General features: G+C 36.6%; 2 protein-coding genes across 2 annotated transcripts; both read right to left on the minus strand.

Moving 5' to 3' along the window:
- Positions 1-3,089: 3,089 nt before the first annotated feature.
- LOC131020590 (RGG repeats nuclear RNA binding protein A-like) lies at positions 3,090-6,497 on the minus strand. The gene is made up of 7 exons (XM_057949505.1): positions 6,032-6,497; positions 5,172-5,487; positions 5,021-5,086; positions 4,793-4,931; positions 4,197-4,352; positions 3,981-4,037; positions 3,090-3,567 (listed from the first exon to the last, which is right to left on the minus strand). Exons 1-7 carry the CDS (start codon positions 6,210-6,212, stop codon positions 3,385-3,387), a joined length of 1,098 nt encoding a protein of 365 aa, XP_057805488.1. The 5' UTR covers positions 6,213-6,497; the 3' UTR covers positions 3,090-3,384.
- Positions 6,498-8,275: 1,778 nt separating this feature from the next.
- LOC131020589 (DNA-directed RNA polymerase II subunit RPB1-like) lies at positions 8,276-18,292 on the minus strand. The gene is given in 19 exon segments (XM_057949504.1): positions 8,276-8,900; positions 8,983-9,036; positions 10,018-10,068; positions 10,499-10,731; positions 10,733-11,539; positions 11,541-11,927; positions 11,929-13,563; positions 13,632-13,862; positions 13,865-13,892; positions 14,781-15,067; positions 15,147-15,482; positions 15,565-15,706; positions 15,794-16,014; positions 16,106-16,267; positions 16,454-16,612; positions 16,732-16,821; positions 16,823-17,032; positions 17,618-17,881; positions 17,983-18,292. Coding segments are annotated over 19 exon segments (5,502 nt in total). The 5' UTR covers positions 18,067-18,292; the 3' UTR covers positions 8,276-8,779.
- Between the last annotated feature and the right edge of the window lie 1,605 nt (positions 18,293-19,897).

A 19,897-nucleotide genomic window follows, 5' to 3' on the forward strand; every position in this document is an offset into this window, starting at 1 on the left:
TATATATATATATATTTATCTATTTTTCACTATTTTCGCATGTTTGAAAATTTTCTCCGGGCAGGGTGGAATATCTTTTCGAGCAGCCCGTTTTATTCATTTCCTCTCCAATGTTGGATAATACTTATCTTAAAGTAGGAGTGTGATAATATTATTCATTTCCTCTTCAATGTTGGATAATATCATCTTTTCAACATGATAATATATATATATATATATATATATAGGGAGAGGTTCAAATAAGAACCACTAATTAAAATTAGAACGGAGAACCATTTTAAGCCATTCGATCATCAAGATCTACGGTGGATGCATCATCTTGGTGGATGAATGCAGATCCTGGGTTCGAATCCTGAAGGCAGCAAAAAATTTATCTTTTTTTATCCATTCATTTTTCAATAAAAAATTTACAATTACAAAAAATTATAAGAATCTTAATATTTTGAAATTTGAATAAGTTATATAAACACTTCAAACTCAAACTACAATGGGAAATTTTATCAAGAATCTTATTTGAGTTCAACATTGCAAAAGGATGGAACTTGTGGCATGTGGCTTCATAATAACTCATGCATCCTACTAACTACCTGTTAATCAAATATTCAAGTCGATTAAAATCATATGGAGCATCATGGTGTGTCATGGTCCCATTTAAATCGTATTATTAAAAGCATAATATTAAACTCCATCAACCTTTTGTGATGAGTTATCAATAACATATTTGAGTTTGGTAAAGGTAGGTCTATTGAATTTCCTAGTCATCACCCTTCCTTAGCCTATAGGTCTAAGTGCAATGGTATGGACCATGTAGTGACTTGTAAACGAATTTAGATCCATTTGATTTGATCTATTTTTTTTTTCCTATTATTATTATTTCATTCAACTTGGCATATTTTCTTTTTGGATAATTAATTTTTACTACAACAAATAGGCCCACACATTTTTACATTATAATTTTACTCTCTTAAATAATCGTGTCAAACAAACTAGGTTAAATAAGACGGGACGGAGAAAGTAACTCTTTTATGTCTCTCTGACTTTTAGAAAGGTTGTGTAATATATCAAAAAGTTTTTACTTTATATATACTATGGTAACACATATTATCTATCACCTACAACAATAATAAAAGTAGCCCTCTCACACACAAAAAAAAAGGGCAAATCTATCACATGAGATGTTGGCAAGCATGGACCATTTTTGTCATGTGTTGGCACTCCTTCAAAAGTTATTTTCGACCCTACATCATGAGGGCTTTTTAATAATTAAATATATACTCGATTTTACTCCATGGAAACGCATTATAGATTCATAAAAAAGGGTAAGAAAAGAGAAATATACAAGAGGGTATATACTTAAAAAAAGTGATACATTTCTCAATGAATGAACGAGGTTTATAACCCTACGAGTAGAAGGAAATTTTAGCTTTGAGAGTGCCAACAAATCTTAATCAAGTTGGGTAGGCTAAAATCAACTCAATTAAAGTATTAGATGAATACCATCAAATATGTAATGGAAATAAAATACATATTCTTCATGATGTTAGGCCGTTATTATCTTATGATTAAAGCCTATGAACCCTACAAATTAGAGGAAGATTTCTACACACAAAAGAAAAAAGTTCTAAAAGCCCAAAAGCAAAACGAAAGAAAAAGTTGATATAGCTTAAAGGGGACTCTTATGTATCATATGCCAGCCTAAAATATGGCCCATTAGCAATTAGAACTGTATAGATTTCTTCTTCTTTTTATAATCTTTTTAGAAGAATATACTTCATAACTTTGAGGATTTATGGGAAATGATCAAATAAAAAAATCGTGTTAACTAAATTTAATATGAAGTGTTGATATTTGTATGATATACGATTAATATAAAAAAAGCAAATATATAAAAAATAATGATACAAAATTATTAATATATGTTTAAAAAGCATTAACTTATACACAAAGAAGCAACATTATGTAATTTATGTGTGGGATTTGTTTTTCACTACGACCAGTTATTAGTTTTTATATGGTCATTATATATATATATATATATATATATAGAGAGAGAGAGAGAGAGAGAAAATATTCAATGAAAATGCTATCTTTCGTGAGAATAATAATTGATATGAATAAGTGTATTATTTGAATACGTTATTCATGCATTATAAACAACTTATTCATTGATTTATACCAACTTATTCTATATTCTCATTTCTCACGAAAAATAGCATTCTCACTATAACCCACACGTATAGGAATATTATGTTGCATACTTTATATGAGCACTATCTGTGAGCGTCGCTCTCATTTGGTCCATATTAGCATTATTTTTAAAAATTTATATATTTATTTAAATTTTAATACCTAGAAAAATATTATTTATGTTATTTATTTCAATTCTTAGATAGACAGACAGGTATATTGATAATGGAAAACGCACCAACTAAGTTGGGGGTGGTTTTATCGCAATGAGTTGGAATACCTACCTATGTGCTTTGCATATTTGTGATTCCTAAAGATATGGTAGGTATTTAGTTGGATTCCTTTACAAGCGTTGATTGATTTGATCCTTAAAGATGAAGGAAAATACTACCGTTGGAATTTATTTATGTTCGGATAAAAAACTTCAATCCCAAATGCAACATGCAATAATGCAAGCATCATTCACAGATTCAAGGTTGCACATTAATTTGCAAAATTTAAAATAATAAATTGCCCTATCAAATTCAAATCCAATCGAACAAACTAAACCAATAGCTCACTACCAAAACCATTAGTTCATGAATAGAAGGCGAGTAATAAAATCCAGAAAAATGTTTCAAGTGTAATTCAAATTTCTAGTGGAACTGCAAGGCAATTGAATCTTATGCTTGTTAAAGGGATATTGCATTTTGATACTTAAGAACTAAAGCAAACTAATCCCTAACACTAATAAAATAAAGAAATCTTAGTCAATTTTCTCATGAAAATTGTTGGATAGATTTTCTACTTAGAATGATAATCAAATCCATCTGTTCAAAACACAGATCTTTTGGTTGCAGGCAAGAACAAAACTACAAAGGTCTCAAATTTAAATCTACCAGCACACAATTTTAAATTAGAAATGATAAACGAAGTAAATCTGTCATATTCATAAACAAAACTGAGTAACAAAAATACCTGGAGAATCATAAAAAAGTAACATTCCACTCTAACTATGGAAAATCTGGAAAAACACAGTATGGGATTAGAGAAACACTACTACATGGACATCACAGGAGACGCCATAGATATACATTTTTAAGCGTGAAATTCTTTTCGACTTTCAATACACATAACATTATTCCAGTTATACTCCTGCTCAACCTTGTATTGTATGGTATGGGAGATAAAACGCAGGAGCAAGACAAGAGAACCAACTCATTTACCGCCTAAGGTGGGGAACTGGCCTGGATCTTCAATGGCTGGTGCTCTCACAGCGCTCATCTCACTGCCTCCACTATAACCACCTCTTGGACCACCACGTCCACGGCCCCGACCACGACCAGGATTGTAGAACTTCTCGCCATCAGCAGGCTTCAGGAACTCATTGATGCTCACAGACTGAAAAATACAAAACCAAAAATTACAAGAGAAATAACTATATTGGATTATAGAAGGCTCACATGGAATACCGTCCTTAGCAAAGTGGAATTCCATCCATAAACAAATTCATGTGTATATTAATTTTGTTATTTTTTATAAAAGCATTCGCATCAAACAACTTGAGCGTTAAATCATATCAAAAGTAATCTAAAATTGGGAAAAATATTTCGAGGTGGTTACAAATAACAGCTGATTTTGAATTGTCCACCATAATTCAGAGAAGGTGGAACACCATCAAAACAGTAGTAGAAGCCAGAAAATAAGCTTGACAGTCAATCCAGCAGATGATTTCATATGTTAGCCACTAACCAATTTATTTGCTTGAAGTATATTATTACTCAACCTACACATGTTTAACATACGAAACAGACCTTTTTGGCTCTTTCTTCTTTCTCAGCCAACTCTTTCTTTTTGTCCTTCTCAGAACCCTAAGAAAGTGAACCATTCAAAATTGAGTTAGTAATCATGCGCAAATGATTTGCTAAATTAAATGTAACTCATAGCTTGAAGCTCAAAAAAGAAATAGAAATAAACTTGACAAGTGTAAGAAGTATAACTTCATTCACTAAGAAGTGCAAGTCAATTACCAGTTTGATGAAAATATCATCAGCAGCTTTCTTGTTTGAAAGTTGTAGCATGGACTCAAACTCTTTGACATCAACCTTCCTGCTGTCAGTTTTAAGGGCTTGCAGAGCCTTTCTTTTCTCTTCCAAAATCTTCTCATATTCTTCCAGGGTCATCTCCTATTGTTTAGAATCTTTAGATATTAAATCACTATATCAAATCAAGGGTAAGCTTTAAATGAAATCAGTGGATAAGGAAGTGACTCGTAGATCACTAATCTCTGCCTGAATAAGTAATGATATATCAGACAAATTGCAATATTAACAAAAGGCTCTCTAAAATTAGTTTTAGTGATATCAGCATCAATTTCACATTTTGCCTAGAAACAGTATCAGTATAAGAAGTGTAGAAACGCGTCTTGGTTAAGCAAGTATATATAATAGGTCCATTGATAGACATTTGACCAGGACCCTCAATAGCAAATTTAAAAGGGATATGCCGCATATCAGAACCAGATCATTGGAATTGTCAAAATGAAGAATGACAAAGATTAAGATCCTCATAAGAATTTAATTCGAACACTATAGAGCAAAATATAAAACAATATATCTCCCTTCACCTTATCCTCAGGTTCCTTCTCTTCAACTTCAATTTGGGAAGCTTCCTTCTCTCCATCTACTGCAATAGCAGCATCCTCTCCAGAGGGCCTCTCAACATCCAAAACCTTCTCACCTTCAGAAGGAACACCCTCAGCCACACTACAGAAAAATAGGTATTAGAGAAACAAAGATATTACAATATGACAACTGCATTAATTAATGGTAGAATGCAGGAAGGTAATACTCACTTGACCAGTTCATCAGACTGAGTTCCCCAGTTTCCACGGCCAGCTCCTTCCCTTTTTGGCTCATATCTAAATAAAAATTTAACTTAGCAGACAGTAATAATCGAAAAAATAATGCCAAATGGGAAATAAGCCATATGCGAAGAGGATATACCCATAACCAGTTCCGCTACGGCGATCCATTGGCCTACGAGGGCGATCACGATCGCCTTCTCCCGCATCTCCATTGCTGAAACCACCTCTGCGACCACCTCGGAAAGACCCACGAGGTCCACCATAACCACCACGTCTTTCATAAGACTTTCCAGCATCAGCATCATCAGATGCACCTTGACCAACAGAAAATTCCCTGTTTCCATAAGAGTTTTCGTTCTGGGATGAGTCTCTGTAAGACCCACCACCACTGCCACGCCCACGCCCACGTGCTCCACCACGACCTACTCTTGCAGAATCAGATTTTGACTCCCTGACTACTCAAAGGTACATAAAGGCTGGGTGAATATATGGATAGGGCAATGTGGTTGAGAGTTAAACCAAATTGATAACAGAAATTTGTAACGTATAAAACTAAACCTGGTAATAAATCGCCATAAAACAAAGATATTTTTAAACCATAAGTGCTAACAAATCATAAGGGATTCGAACAGATTCCTGGATTGCGAACACTGCAATTCGAATACAAAGTTCTGGAGCAGAGACAAATGCCAATTTTAATTCATAGCCACCAATTGCAAGAAAAGGCTGACTTTGGTCCGATAACATGTAAGAAGAAAATTCATAAAAAAAATATATAAGCAAGTTAAATAATTTTGAAGTTCCATTTCCTGATTAAACATATTTTGCAGCCATTTACGATAAAAATGTACCTAATTCACCAAAACAATTTGCAAGAACAGCTACCACACTTACACCCTGACACATAATAGCAGGAAAGGAAAGGATAAAAATAAATAAATTCTACCAATCACATTAATGTCTTTTCTAACATCTCAGGAAATAAGATAGAGGTCTCACCAGCCTGAGCCGGTGGGAGAGGCTTCGTAGGGAGCTTCGCCTGCGTCGGCGGCTGCTTACCCGCAGCCGACGGAGCTACGGTTTTCTTCGGGTCCACCTTCTGCTGCTGAGCAGCTATGATCAGCGACGGGTCCTCAGCATCATCGTCCCCCAACAAGTCGAAAGGATTCGCCGTCGCCATTTCTCCCCCACAGCACCGATAGCAAACCTCTGGCCTTCAGATTGTGAAACCGCTAATCACGCCGTTCACTCATTTTGGCGGCGAATAGAGAGCTGAGAGATCTAGAAAAGGTGAAGAAGGTCGAAAGAAAGTGAAGGAGGTAGGGTTTGGTGAAAACCCTAGCCGCAATGCAGGGAGTAGAGAGAGAGAGAGGGAGTGTGTAAATTAATCTGCAAATTGCGGATTTATTGTTGTTTGTTCTATATGGAGCTCGCGTGCGTACTGTTTGATTTTTGCTCTTATTTTATTACTCCGTATAAATAAATATTAATATTAATATTAATATTAGATATGCATATCTTTGGGTGGGCTGGGCTTCATAGTGTTTTAGAATGGGCCTCATTTCTCCACTTTCGAGAGGTGGCGGCGGTACACGGGATTTTTATTAGGGTTTTACTTGAATTCTTGGAAAAGAGGGGTTAAAATTAAAAGGGGTTAATGTGGGTGCGTGTTAGTTTAGCGATAGATGATCAATATCCAAGGTCTGAAGACCTGAGTTGAAGTCTATCATCGTGTAATTTTTTATTTTTTTTATTTATGTATGTAATTTGTCAAAAAAAAATTAAAAAAGGCTAATTGTCCTAGACCCTAAACCATTAAAACACACTAAATATAGATCCATTTTCATTTTGCATTTCATTTTCAAAGTTGTCCTCAAAATTTACAAGTTTTGCCATGAAATCACTCATGTAGATATGTTGATATTTTCTTATTGGAGTCCTGCTCTCGGGTTTTACTTTGCATGATTAATAAAATATATAATTAAATATTTTTTATCCTTAAGCGTATGATTTTTTTCAATTTCACTATTTTAATGGAATATGAATAAAGCAAAAACTAGCTTAAATGATAAAAATATCAATAGTCTTGAGATATCCCAAAGTTTCAATTCATTTAAATATACTAGTTATAGTGAATTTTGTCATATTAACAACAGCAATAATATATTAACCTTCTAAAAAAAAGAATATTAACCAACATAGGATTAATAAATTTAATTTCATTATTGCTTTATTTTTTTATTTGATAAACATAATTGTGAAGGTTGTAGACTCAGCCCTAGGACCTTTACAAATATTTTATCTCATTTTCTTACTCCCTTCGTCCTAACGAAAGCGATGCGTATTTCTTTTTGAGCCGTCCCAACGAAAGTGGTGCATTTACTTTCTTGGTAATAATTTTACACAATAAATAATGCGGCCTCACACACCTTTATACGCTTTTACACTGCAATCTTATTCTCTTCAAATCTCGCGCCGAAAAGAAGCGCACCGCTTTCGTTGGGACGGAGAGAGTATTATTTAAGCATTTCTAGTTGAGTTTCTAATAATGAGTTTTAATATTGTGTTAGATATAGTTGGAATAAACAACGTTTTAAGTCATTGAGTTAGATGTTAGTTGGAACTTGGAGATACGTGCCATAGCGTCCATTACTAAAAATTTGGGTACGTGTAACCTAAATCAATTTAAGAATGATTCAACTAAAAATTTAATAATGATAACTAGAATACAACTATGAAGGCATTTACTTGGAATGATTAGTTTTGATAGATACAAATAGTAAAACTAATCTTTTATTTACTTTGATGAATTGAAACTTTCGAATATCCCAAAACCCTTGATTATTTTTATCATTTAAATTAATTTTGCTGAATTCTTATCTTATTAAAAGGGTACTCTTGATGATAAAAATACTTTATCATGCAAAGTAAACGCCCCTAAGCCCACGTTTGGTTGAGTGTTTTTAGAGGTTGGAAAGGGAATCAAGTAATTGAATCCATTACTTGTTGTTTGGTTTTAGTAATGAGATAATCATTACCCTTACTTGAGGGTAACCCAATCACCCAATTTGTTACCTCTCAAAATAGAGGGGAAACAAAAGAAAGGGAATCATTTACTAATGATTCATTTCCATTGTTAAACCAAACACTCAATAAAAGTAATGATTATTATTACCATTCCACTCCTTTATTTGATTCCATTCCCTTTCCATTCCTCTACTTGAACCAAACGAGCACTAAATATGTTATGGAAAAGATGAGATTTCTGGTTATTATGCATTTAAAAGAATCCTCAAGAAAATCTCAGAAGATCCAGGTGAACTCTTCCAAGTAAGACAAAACTTGGATCATTTGTTTTTATCCAAGTACAGAACTAAGTGGAGTAATTTATAACAATCAATCTCACTATCAGAGCGATCAACAGCATATGTGGGTCATACATACATATTTGAACCGGCAAACTTGGGCATACATGCTAGTGAAATGCCAAATACCTGCAACAAATGAAGCTAATTATAGATTCATTGCTGTTGTTGGCATTGACATTTATGTACTAAAAGTAGGAGATTCACCAAAAGAACAAATCTCTGGGATGTACAAACAGAGATAAATCCCAACTCATAAATGTCAAATATCCAAGTGGTAATAATGGCCCACAACTCGGCAACATGGCATTCATATGTTCTCCGGTAATATCTCCTACAACCTAAAACAATAACTTGTAGGATCAAGAAACCTTACTGCACTTTACTGATTGCCCTTGTCATCCTTCACACTCTTGTCATCTTTGTCATCCATTTGCGTGGAGAATTGGCTGGCGGACGATGGGGAGTACCCTGGCGCACTAGGGGAGTATCCACCACTGGGGCTGCAGACGAGCCAGAGAAAGAAAAAAAGGTATGAACACAACAGACGGAAATAAATTCAAATGGAATTTAATCTTAACTCACCTATACTGTGGCGAGCTTGGACTATAGCCTGCATTTGCTCCTGAACTGTACGGGCTGAAAATTCACATTTCACCAGTTAGCGGGAAAGTTCATTATGTAAACAATCTTGAGTACAGATTGATGCTTGTGGTAAAGTAATTACCAGAAGCCTTGAGCCAACTGTGAAGTGCATTAATTATTAACAATGTTCAAATGATAGAAACAATGCCAGTCGAGTAAACATAATATGATGAGGGAAAAGAGGTCTGAAACAATATTGCTAAGACTCCGGTGAAACAATCATAATCCGATGATAACATTTTAGGTTGCAAAAGTCGTATATTTATTTTGCAGTTACCTTGTGTCAAACATAAAAAATCATATAACATTCTGTCAATGGTACAGACATTTACGATGAAAAGATGAAATACCTCCGTCCCAATAATAACGTCCCAAATTTCGTTTTTGGGCGTCTCATTAATGTCCCAACCCAAAAAAGGAAATAATTTACTTTATCTACTATCTATATCTCTCTCCTCATTTACTTTATCTCCCTCTTAATTTTTCACTACTCTCTCTATCTCTCCTCATTTACTTTATCTCTCTTACTTTATCTACATTTTTTTAATTTGCGTGCCCCATTTTTTTGGGACATTATTATTGGGATGAAGGGAGTATTTACCTAATCTAATTTTCTTACTTGCGAAAAAAAAAATCATGGTTAGATAAGCCAACTTGCCAAGGATGATAAGGTGCTTTCCGATGCTAAACGAAGGGATATATTCATGTAAAACAGTTCACTTGGTGATTTATTTTATAAGCCAGATTGGATCTCTTCTATCATGTAGTGTCAAATGTGGAAACTACCAGCCTGAAAAGATTGGGCTAGGGTGTCCCAAAAATCCCTACTCCACCTTCCTTTGAGTAGTTTCATTTATTACACTAGCCATGTGAACAATACCAACCCAATCAAAATCAGCAAATCTATTCGAACTCGCTTGGCCTATGGTGAAAACAGGATGGAAAAGAAAGCAAAATAAGCATAGGTGAATATACCTGCTTGGACTATAACTTGGACTGGAAGGAGAATAAGATGGTGATGTTGGGCTGCAGAACCACAGAAAAAAATATATCAAAACACGAACCAAATTGCACCAAAACAAGGTAGCATTTGAAAGTGAGTTTCGCCAGTTCAGAACATATCCTAATCTTGTAGAGAAATAAAACAAAAGACAACGAAATGAAGCAGGTGCCAACTTGATCAATCAACCATCAACCATTATAATTAATTATTAGTTGTTCTGGCATGATCCAATGAGAATACTGAAAAACTAGTCACGAATGATTTTCATTAATCTACCAAAGAAAACTCTCTCTTCCACCTAAGGCACAAACAAATAAATTCTAGGCAACAAGTTCAGCAGTCTTCCCAAGTGGACAATCAAGGAAAGAAACAGTGTCTAATAAATTTAGCAAAGGTTTAATCTCTTAGCAATCTTAAAGAGCAAAAATTAAAATAAGGTTTGCCAAAAGTTACCTGTAACTTGGAGAAGATGGACTGTACGGACTTGAAGGTGTGATTTTTGGACTTGTTGGTGAATATGCTTGTGAAGGGCTATACCTTGCTGAAGGATTGTAACTTGGTGAGGTTGGACTGTAAGTTGGTGAGGTGGGACTGTATCCAGGCGAAGTTGGGCTGTAGGCAGGTGAGGTTGGGCTATATGATGGTGAGGTTGGGCTGTACGATGGAGAGGTTGGGCTGTATGAAGGTAGAGGTTGGGCTGTAAGATGGAGAGGTGGGGCTGTAAGAGGGGGATGTAGGGCTGTAAGAGGGTGATGTGGGGCTGTAAGACGGCGACGTGGGGCTGTAAGCCGGAGAGGTTGGGCTATACGCAGGTGAGGTTGGGCTGTATGCTGGAGAAGTTGGGCTGTAGCTCGGAGATGTAGGGCTGTAGCTCGGAGATGTGGGGCTATAGCTAGGAGATGTTGGGCTGTAGGAAGGAGACGTTGGTGAATAAGATGGGCTTGTGGGAGAATACGCAGGGCTTGTAGGACTATATCCAGGAGAACTAGGACTATATGTTGGGGACGTAGGGCTGTAACCAGGGGAAGTAGGACTGTACCCAGGTGAGGTGGGGCTGTATCCAGGAGATGACGGGCTGTATCCAGGAGATGAAGGGCTGTACCCTGGAGATGATGTAGGAGAAAACGCCATCCCGCCCACATACGGAGAAAACTGAGCATCTGAAACAGGAGATAACCGAAGATTTGGGCTCAGCATATAATTTGGTGACATCATGCCATCATGATAAGGGGTCCCTGAGATGGGTGAACGGCCAGGAGTCATGCCAAACTCCAGTCCACCTTCCATATAACTGGGCAGAGGGATCTCAATAGCTTGTTTTAGCATCTCTTCATTCATATACAAAGCACAATCACCTGTGCCAATAGGTGCAAGCTGCCCTAACATGATATTCTCAGTTACACCCCTGAGGTAATCTGTTTCTGCATACACAGCAGCATCAAGAAGAATGTCCACTGTTTCTTCAAAGGAGCATCTCATCATGGGGCCAGTATCAGTTGCGATTGATACCATGACGGGTGATGGCCATCAAGTGACCACGATATGTCATGGTATCACACAATATAGCCAAATGTCTATAGTTCACGTAAGACCCATCAAATGATATGACAACACGCAACTCATCCAGCAAGGCTTTGCGAACTGCCTCAATGCCAAGAACTTCAATAACTTCAATCAAATGATTGCTTGTTGTCCTACTTGCATCTACATCTTCATGGCAAATTACAGCTAAAAGATTAACACCTTCGGTGTCAAGCATCCACTCATTCTCAGCCTTGAAGCCTTCATTTTCATCAAACTTATTCACCTTGCCATTCTTTATGAACACCTTATTGATATCTGGTATGCCTCGAAGAGCCATTTCTGTAAGCATGTTACCCTCGAATCTTTTTGAGGAAGACATCATCCTCAGCAGATTCATCATTCAACTCACCCTTAGGGGCTTCATCATTCATAATACGAATACGAAGGATAAGCTTTTCAGCATTATCATCATTAAATATGCACGTCAGATCACTATCAAATTCAGCATTAATCTTATGGGAAATATCAGCCATGTTGAGTTTCTTATCCACCATCATTTCTCTGTTTAACTCTATGCGAAGCAACCACGGAGAGATCTTGTCGGGGTCAACATCATCATCTGGCATCTCAAAGTAGGACGTCACAAATTCAACATCTTCCTCAATAATAGTGCTCTTAGGATCTGGATCGTACCATACCTCTGTTGCTTGTGTTACACTCCGCAAGGTTGTATACTCCAGAGCGCACTGGACATTTTTGGCCTTCTCCTTAGTTTTGCTTACACCAGGCTTCAAGTATACCGAGAGAGAGGGTGTTTTAATTTTCTTAGCAACATTAATAATCTCCCTCAACCTTGGAACACCTAAAGTAACATTCTTGGCACTCACACCAGCATAGTGAAATGTATTGAGGGTCATCTGTGTAGCAGGTTCACCAATGGATTGTGCAGCAACACATCCTATCATTTCACCAGCAGCAACAAGTGACTGAAGAAAACGGGATTCTATCTCGCCAACTACCCAGTCAAAAGCCTCACGGGTAAGTCTGTACTCCTTCAGGACCCTTTTACTTGCTAAAGCACTACGAAGCAATATATTGAAGAAAAGAGTAGCATTCTTCTGTGCTTCCAAACTCAGATAATCATCACCAACAACCACCTTAAGCCTTTCTTGTAACTTATCAACAGCTTCTACAATCTCCATTGGATGCATATCAGACGGTCTCCGAAAATCAACTCTAAAGGTCTTCTGTGCATTCAAAACAAGCCTCTTGATGTTAACAGGGAGGGGCCAAGAATTGTCACCCGTGGTGGCAATCTCTGTTCCAAGTTGATACCTATCGGCTTCAAGTTTCTGAACCTCTGCATCAAACACACTGCGGATTTCACGAATCGTTTTCAGATCTTCCACAGCTTCAGGCAACATATAATTAGGATTCCAGTTTGGGTGATCAATCTCATATTTGTACATGTCATTGAAATCCGATCTCTTCAACTTCAGTGATTCCAAAGGCTGTGATTCAATCCAAACTGCATCCATACCATCTTCCCCGTACAGAAACTGAATCACATCACCTAACGAATTCCTAACTGTCCCATCATACTTAACCATGATATCTTCCATAGCCTTCACCAATCGCCTCTGAATATATCCAGTCTCGGAAGTTTTCACTGCAGTGTCAATAAGACCTTCCCTACCACCCATGGCATGGAAAAAGAACTCTTGAGGAGACAATCCTCGAAGATATGAGTTCTCCACAAAACCACGACTCTCTGGACCATAATCATCTTTGGTGAAGTGTGGAAGTGTGCGATCCACAAAACCAAAAGGAATTCGCTTGCCTTCAACATTCTGCTGACCCACACATGCAGTCATCTGAGAAATATTGATGAAACTTCCCTTAGACCCTGCAGTGACCATAGCTTTGAGGTTGTTACTTTCTGCCAAGCTCTTCTGAGCACTGCTTCCAGCATCATCACGAGCCTTATTCAACACCTGAAGGCACAAAACATATATAAGGGAATCACCAGGCTGCAGCAAGGAAATCAAATTTTTCAACAAACCTGGTTAACTCTGTTCTCGAACGATTCCATCATTGTTCTTCCTGGCTCAGCTTCCAATTGCTTTTCTTGTGCAGCCCTGATAAGTTCATTCACCTCATTCTTAGCTTTGTTAATAGTTTCAGAGATCTTCGTCATTGTATCATGATCAGCAATTGTATCTCCAATTCCCATGCTAAAAGCGTTCTGCAAAAGCCAATAATTGACCAGCCATTGTGTATGTCCCAAAAATTTGCCGAGCTGCAGTCTGGACCGACTTCTTCCCTGAGACCAGTATACATTATATTAAACACATAAATATGAATAAAGAACTCTTCATGGGCTTTCAGTTCATTATTATAATATTTATTACTCCTTGTTTCATGTACCATATCATATGTTTTGATGTCACAAATGCTATAATATTCAACACAGAAGAGCTACTACTGAGTGGAGGAAGACCTGATATATGCAAAAGCTAAAATTGTTAAGAGTACAGAATTTTTCAATAAGATACTCATGTAGTTTTAAACTTCTGAAGAAAATTATTCTCCTCTTCTACAAATTCCGATGGAGTAAGCAAAGGAACACTTTCTTGAAATGGCATTAGTTTTATTGATATCTATAATGAGTGCAAGCATGGAGATTGATAAAGGTGTTTTGTCTGCAAAGAAAAAGTACCCATTTTTTTGTCCCAAAAGGAGAATATTTTTGCTGTTGAAAAGAGAGGGTATTTCATTGGTAACACAAGTAAGTTCTTTTGAAAGTATTACTTCTTCAATCAACACATTGTCAGATCCGAAAATATATAAATAAAAGACACTAACTTCATTTAAAGTATTTGCATACATATGCTCCCAATCCCCATTGCCCATAGAGCAATGGACCAATTTAATACAACATTAATTCTTCAGAAGATAAAAGTGGAAGCCATGCTTTTGCTCTTAAATTTAAGGTTGAACGAAAAATGTGACCCGCAAACAGCCCCATACCTCCATTTTACCCAACTTTCCACTTATTACATTTTGCTACTAGATACTTCAGGTATGTTACCCGCAATCAGCCCCAATTCATGATATGGATAAGTTGGGAGGGCGTTTAGGAGACAATAGTTTCCTTTCAAAACCCACCAAATGCAGAAATGGTACTGCAAAAATTCCAGAAAGAACGTACCAAATAACATGTATGAGACTTCCACTAGATGACCCGAGTGTTTTCTTGCATAGGGTGCCTGAAAGTAACTCCCCTTTTTCTATCCGTACTTGAGTATCCCCAGGAGTAATAAATCCTTTTTCAGTTTCTTGATGCCATGCTGAATACCTTAATAGATTTATCTGTCTTGGAATGATTAAATTAAATACTTGTTTCCCAGTCCAAAGAGGCTTAGGTTTCAGAATTGTTGGAGCAGGCACTTTGCCGTCAAAATCCTCCCACCACATAAGGATGTTCATAAAAACATCCTGCGAACAATACAGACAGCGATATCAGAATTGAATGTGGACACTTACCTAAAAATTACATCATGATGACAGAAGTTACCTTGTCAATAAATGTATCTCTCTTAGTAATTTTGCGACATCCTAGTAGTGTATCCTGCACAATACCCATTACAGGTCGATTTGATTGAGGTGACACGATGCATTTTGGAACCATCATTAATTCCAGAACTTCGGCTCTAGTTTCAAATGACTGGGGCACGTGCATATTCATTTCATCTCCATCAAAATCAGCATTGTAGGGTGAGGTAACAGACAGATTTAAGCGGAATGTTGAATATGGCATAATCTTGATTCTGTGGCCCATAATGGACATCTTATGGAGACTCGGTTGCCGATTGAACAGAACAAAATCTCCATCATTTAAATGTCTCTCAACCTATACCATCAAATAATAGGAATCAGGTGTCAAAAGGAATCCAATGCTTGATCATTCTCAATTATATAGCTGGGAGTCTCACCTTATATCCAAGTTCTAGATGCTGATCACTACTCTTTTTCAAGTACCGGAGATCAAGCCTCTGTCCATCATCCCTAATAATATATTTTGCGCCAGTTTTACCAGGAGGGGGATGAGGTCCATATTCCACAAGCTCTTTCAATCTATTTTCAAGGTCAATATCTGGTTAACAAGAATAACCAAAAAGTATAGAGGGATCACTATCAAGAAATATGGTAAGAGTGCCTAACCTTTCGATGTTATATGGAGTTACAGTTTCAGGATATGTAAGATTTAAGGCAATACTCCAAGGCACGCCCAGCTGGTCGATGTTGATTGTTGGGTCAGGTGTAATCACAGTCCGAGCCGAAAAATCTACTCGCTTACCCATCAAGTTACCTCTGATCCTACCTTCTTTTGCCTTAAGCCTGCTACATATTGATTTAATGGGTCTGCCAGATCTTTGGGTAGCCTGATGTATACAAGGATACTTCACTTGTTAGATAAATGATGTTCCAGGAACTGCATTCACAGTCTCAATATACTGAAATAATATAACATACTCTTGGTTGACCAGGTAAATCATTATCAAAGTATGTAGCCACATGGAACTGCAGCAACTGTGCAAACTCTGAGATGATGTGTGCAGGAGCCCCATTCCGCTCCTGCCTCTTTAAGTTCTCATTATGCCTAATAATCATGGCCAGTTGATGAGTTAAATCATCCTGCATAAATTGATACAATTATTAGATTCTCCTGCAGCTTAAAAGCAGCAATTCGAGGAACATGCAATTGATTGACTTGATCAGTTTTCAGTGAACAGAACCCGATACACTTATCTGACCTAAAGGAACAATTAGGGGTAATCTAAACACCCATGAAATTGTAGAGATCAAAAGGAGAAGTCATGCCTCACTCCGAGAAGAAGTATCCATCATTACAGAAGGCCTAACTGGAGGAGGAGGGATTGGAAGAACTTGAAGAATCATCCAGTCAGGGCGAGCATATTTTGGATTCAAGCCCAACAACTGACAATCTTCATCAGTAATTCTCTTCAGTATGCTAAGCACCTGAAACAAAAAGGAAATAGAGATTGTTGGGATTAGCGCATAAATCAATCTATCACATTATCCAGGTTGGAATAAAAAGTTTGAATCCCTATTCTCTGTAAATTTATGATATATGATACCTTCTCTGCAGAGAGAAGTTGTTTTCGTTCAACAGGTTCAGGCATCTGGTCCTGGTCATCACTTTTCTTCTTCTGAATCTTGTATTCAGCGAACCATTTTCATCCCATCTATAGAAATCTTTGGCTGCTGAGCACCGCATCCACCCCTAGACTTCTTCACAGGTTCTTCCGAATCTTGACCTCGCACATCGATCTCATCACCTCCTTCACATTTGGATTTGTTTTTGCAGGCATCTAATATCTTCTTTAATCTATTCTTAGGGTTTCTAATTCTCATTGCTTGCTTGAACTTGGGATCGTCCTAGAAAAATTAACAAGGGATCAAAATACATTGCAAAAGAAAACGATTGTTCCAACTTCCAAGTAACTTTATTTCCATTTGAAGTATAATATTCAGGCAATAATGAAAATAACTAACTTTTACAACAGCAACACTCCTAGGAGATGCATCCAGATGATGAAACACCTCAAACTGCTTCTATCTTACCAATATGCATTTCTATAAAAGTAACACAATTATTGAAGACATAACAGAACCTAGAAGCCTAAAACTGGATTGTTGCTAGTCATAAGTCTTACTATCCAGTCACTCTTGCAAGTAATAAGAATATTACAATTAAATCAGTTGCCCAGTTCAGGATGGTCATGAATAAGACAGAAGTCTGACCCTCCTAGTATACGAACATATACATGAAATAAGCATTTTCCGTGAATCCAGCATATGTTATACACTTCTGAAATATTCAGTCTGCTACTCAGGCCTCACAACAGCGGAATCAATAGTCATACCCAATATGAACCAAGTGAGCATGACTGTACAAATTCATACTACTTAAACCGAAAACGTCCATAACTTCAATCTAACTACTCGGGAAATGTACAATACCTCATCCGCTAAAATCTTAGAGCAATTGAAGCAGACACTGCGGAGAATACTGAGCACAGTCTTCATGAAGCCAATATGAAACATAGGTTTGGCGAGCTCAAGGTGACCGAAGTGACCGGGGCAGTCAGCCATGTTCGCCATACAAGTCTCGCACTTCATCTTCCGATCAATCGTCCCCAGACGCGGGTCGCTCAAACCACCGATCTTCGGCTTGCCTCTTTCCGTCGTCTCGCTGTGCTCTATATGCACAACAGACATTTGTCTCTACAAAACACACCATAAAACAATAGACCATCATTTCCAACTCAATCACACACTCAATGCCGAAACTGAAAGTTCAAAACATTCAAAGAAGTGAGAATTACGATCTCATCGGGGCTGAGAATGCCGAATTGGACGACGCGGACTTTCGCGACCTCTGCCGGCGAGAAGGGGAACCGCAGATCCATTGCGACACCGGAGATTCTACCCTAGGGTTTTCGATTATGATTTATTATGCTAGCTGATATATAATAATTCCAAAATTAGAAACAAATATGGTTTTCAAGTACTTCAAATTATTCGCGGTTTCTGTTAAGTAACTGATTTTTGGGGTTTCTGAAGAAAACTTTTTTCACGCTGCGCTCTTCTCTGAAGGAGGAGAGGCGGCTTTGAGACCAAAGAAGAGAATGAGGGGATTGAAGGGGTATTTAAAGAGATGGATGGCTTCGAAGTCGGCGCTTAATGGGGTTGTTTGGCTACACAGTTATGAGCTGGAATCCCTCGGACATCTTCCTCTCGTTTGGTCCATCTATTAAAAAATCTTCTTAATCTATTTTTAAACATAATTTCATCAACTATTATCCTTATAATTTTCATTTTTTGTAAGACTCATTTTTCACTTATCAAGTATACAATTAATTTTTATTAAAATTCATGTCACCCTCCCTTATAAAGATCTTTGAGAAATGAAGGGAGTGTTAATTCCAAATATTTGGTAAAATAAGTACATAAATACTCATTTCGTCCCAACTTTTAGTATCAATTTAAGAATGACACGTGTTTTAATAAAGTTGTTAAGTGTGTTGTGAGTGGAATAAGGGTCTCGCATTTTACGTGAAGTGTTAAAATAATTAAAGTGGAGTAAGGGTCCCACCTACTTTTACTAAAAATAAAAATGAATATCAAAATATGGAACGGCCAAAAAAGGAAATATGAATACTAAAAGTTGGGACGAAGATAGTAGTTTACAAGCTCTACAAATAAGTTTCTACAATTTATAAGCTTTTCAAACTACAAACTTTTTACCATAAATTACTTTTTCATAATTTTATACTTCCTTCATCCCAATTCAATAGGCCACAAGACAAGGCCTGGACATAGATATTAAGAAGCGAATAGTTTATAATAAAATACGAGAGAGAAAGTAGCTTTTTTTAGAGTAAATTTGTGAAAAAAGTAGGAGAGAGTAGAGATAATTTTGTGGGATCACAATGATATTTGATGTACATAATGAGTTGTGCGAGGGTGTTTGTTATATACTATGATTTTTCATTTTAGGAAGTGACCTATTGAATTGGAACGTCCAAATAAGGATTCATGACATATTGAAATGGAACTGAGGGAGTAATATATTTTACAAAAATTATTCAATTATACTTTATTATTTTCATCATATACACTTTAAACCACGTTTTGCAAAAAGTTAACTCAATCATATAAATACTTTCACAACTTATAAGCTCTTACAAAAATACATTTTTCAAATTTTGAAACATTTTATAAATTGCTACAATTATAAATTTCTTAAAACAAGCTTATCCAAACATCCCCTTAATTCTACAACAAAATTTTAACAAATGGAGTATAAATGAGCTATGATTGGTAACATATTTTTCCTACAAAAATAATAAGCGACTAGGTAACATAACTAGCGTGGGAACTAAGAATCAATCTGGTCTATTAATTTGATTAAATGATCATGATTGATTTCCATATTGAACAATACATATATATGATAATGCATCAGTTTATGCCAGAAATTATGCCATGCTGATAAATAATACTCCATTCGTCCCAAACGAAATGTCCTATTTCTTTTCGGATACGGAAATTAAGAAATGTGTATAAAATAGATTAAGTGGGTTGGTGAAAATTATTTAAATATTAAGTATAGAGAGAGAGTGTAGTGCCAAAAAAGGAAACATGACATTTCGTTTGGGATAGCCCAAAAAGGAAAACAGTACATTTCGTTTGGAACGGAGGGAGTATAGTGCATACTTATAATAAACAACGTAGTTT

This window comes from Salvia miltiorrhiza, chromosome 4, assembly GCF_028751815.1.
Source record: "Salvia miltiorrhiza cultivar Shanhuang (shh) chromosome 4, IMPLAD_Smil_shh, whole genome shotgun sequence".
Lineage (NCBI taxonomy): Eukaryota > Viridiplantae > Streptophyta > Magnoliopsida > Lamiales > Lamiaceae > Salvia > Salvia miltiorrhiza.

Coding starts and splice junctions, on each gene's coding strand:
- LOC131020590 (XM_057949505.1), bottom strand. CDS start 6,212: ATGGCGACGGCGAATCCTTTCGACTTGTTGGGGGACGATGATGCTGAG. Junction 5,488..6,031: donor TCTCCCACCGGCTCAGGCTG/GTGAGACCTCTA, acceptor ACCTTTGAGTAG/TCAGGGAGTCAAAATCTGAT. Junction 4,353..4,792: donor AGAAGGAACCTGAGGATAAG/GTGAAGGGAGAT, acceptor TCTAAACAATAG/GAGATGACCCTGGAAGAATA.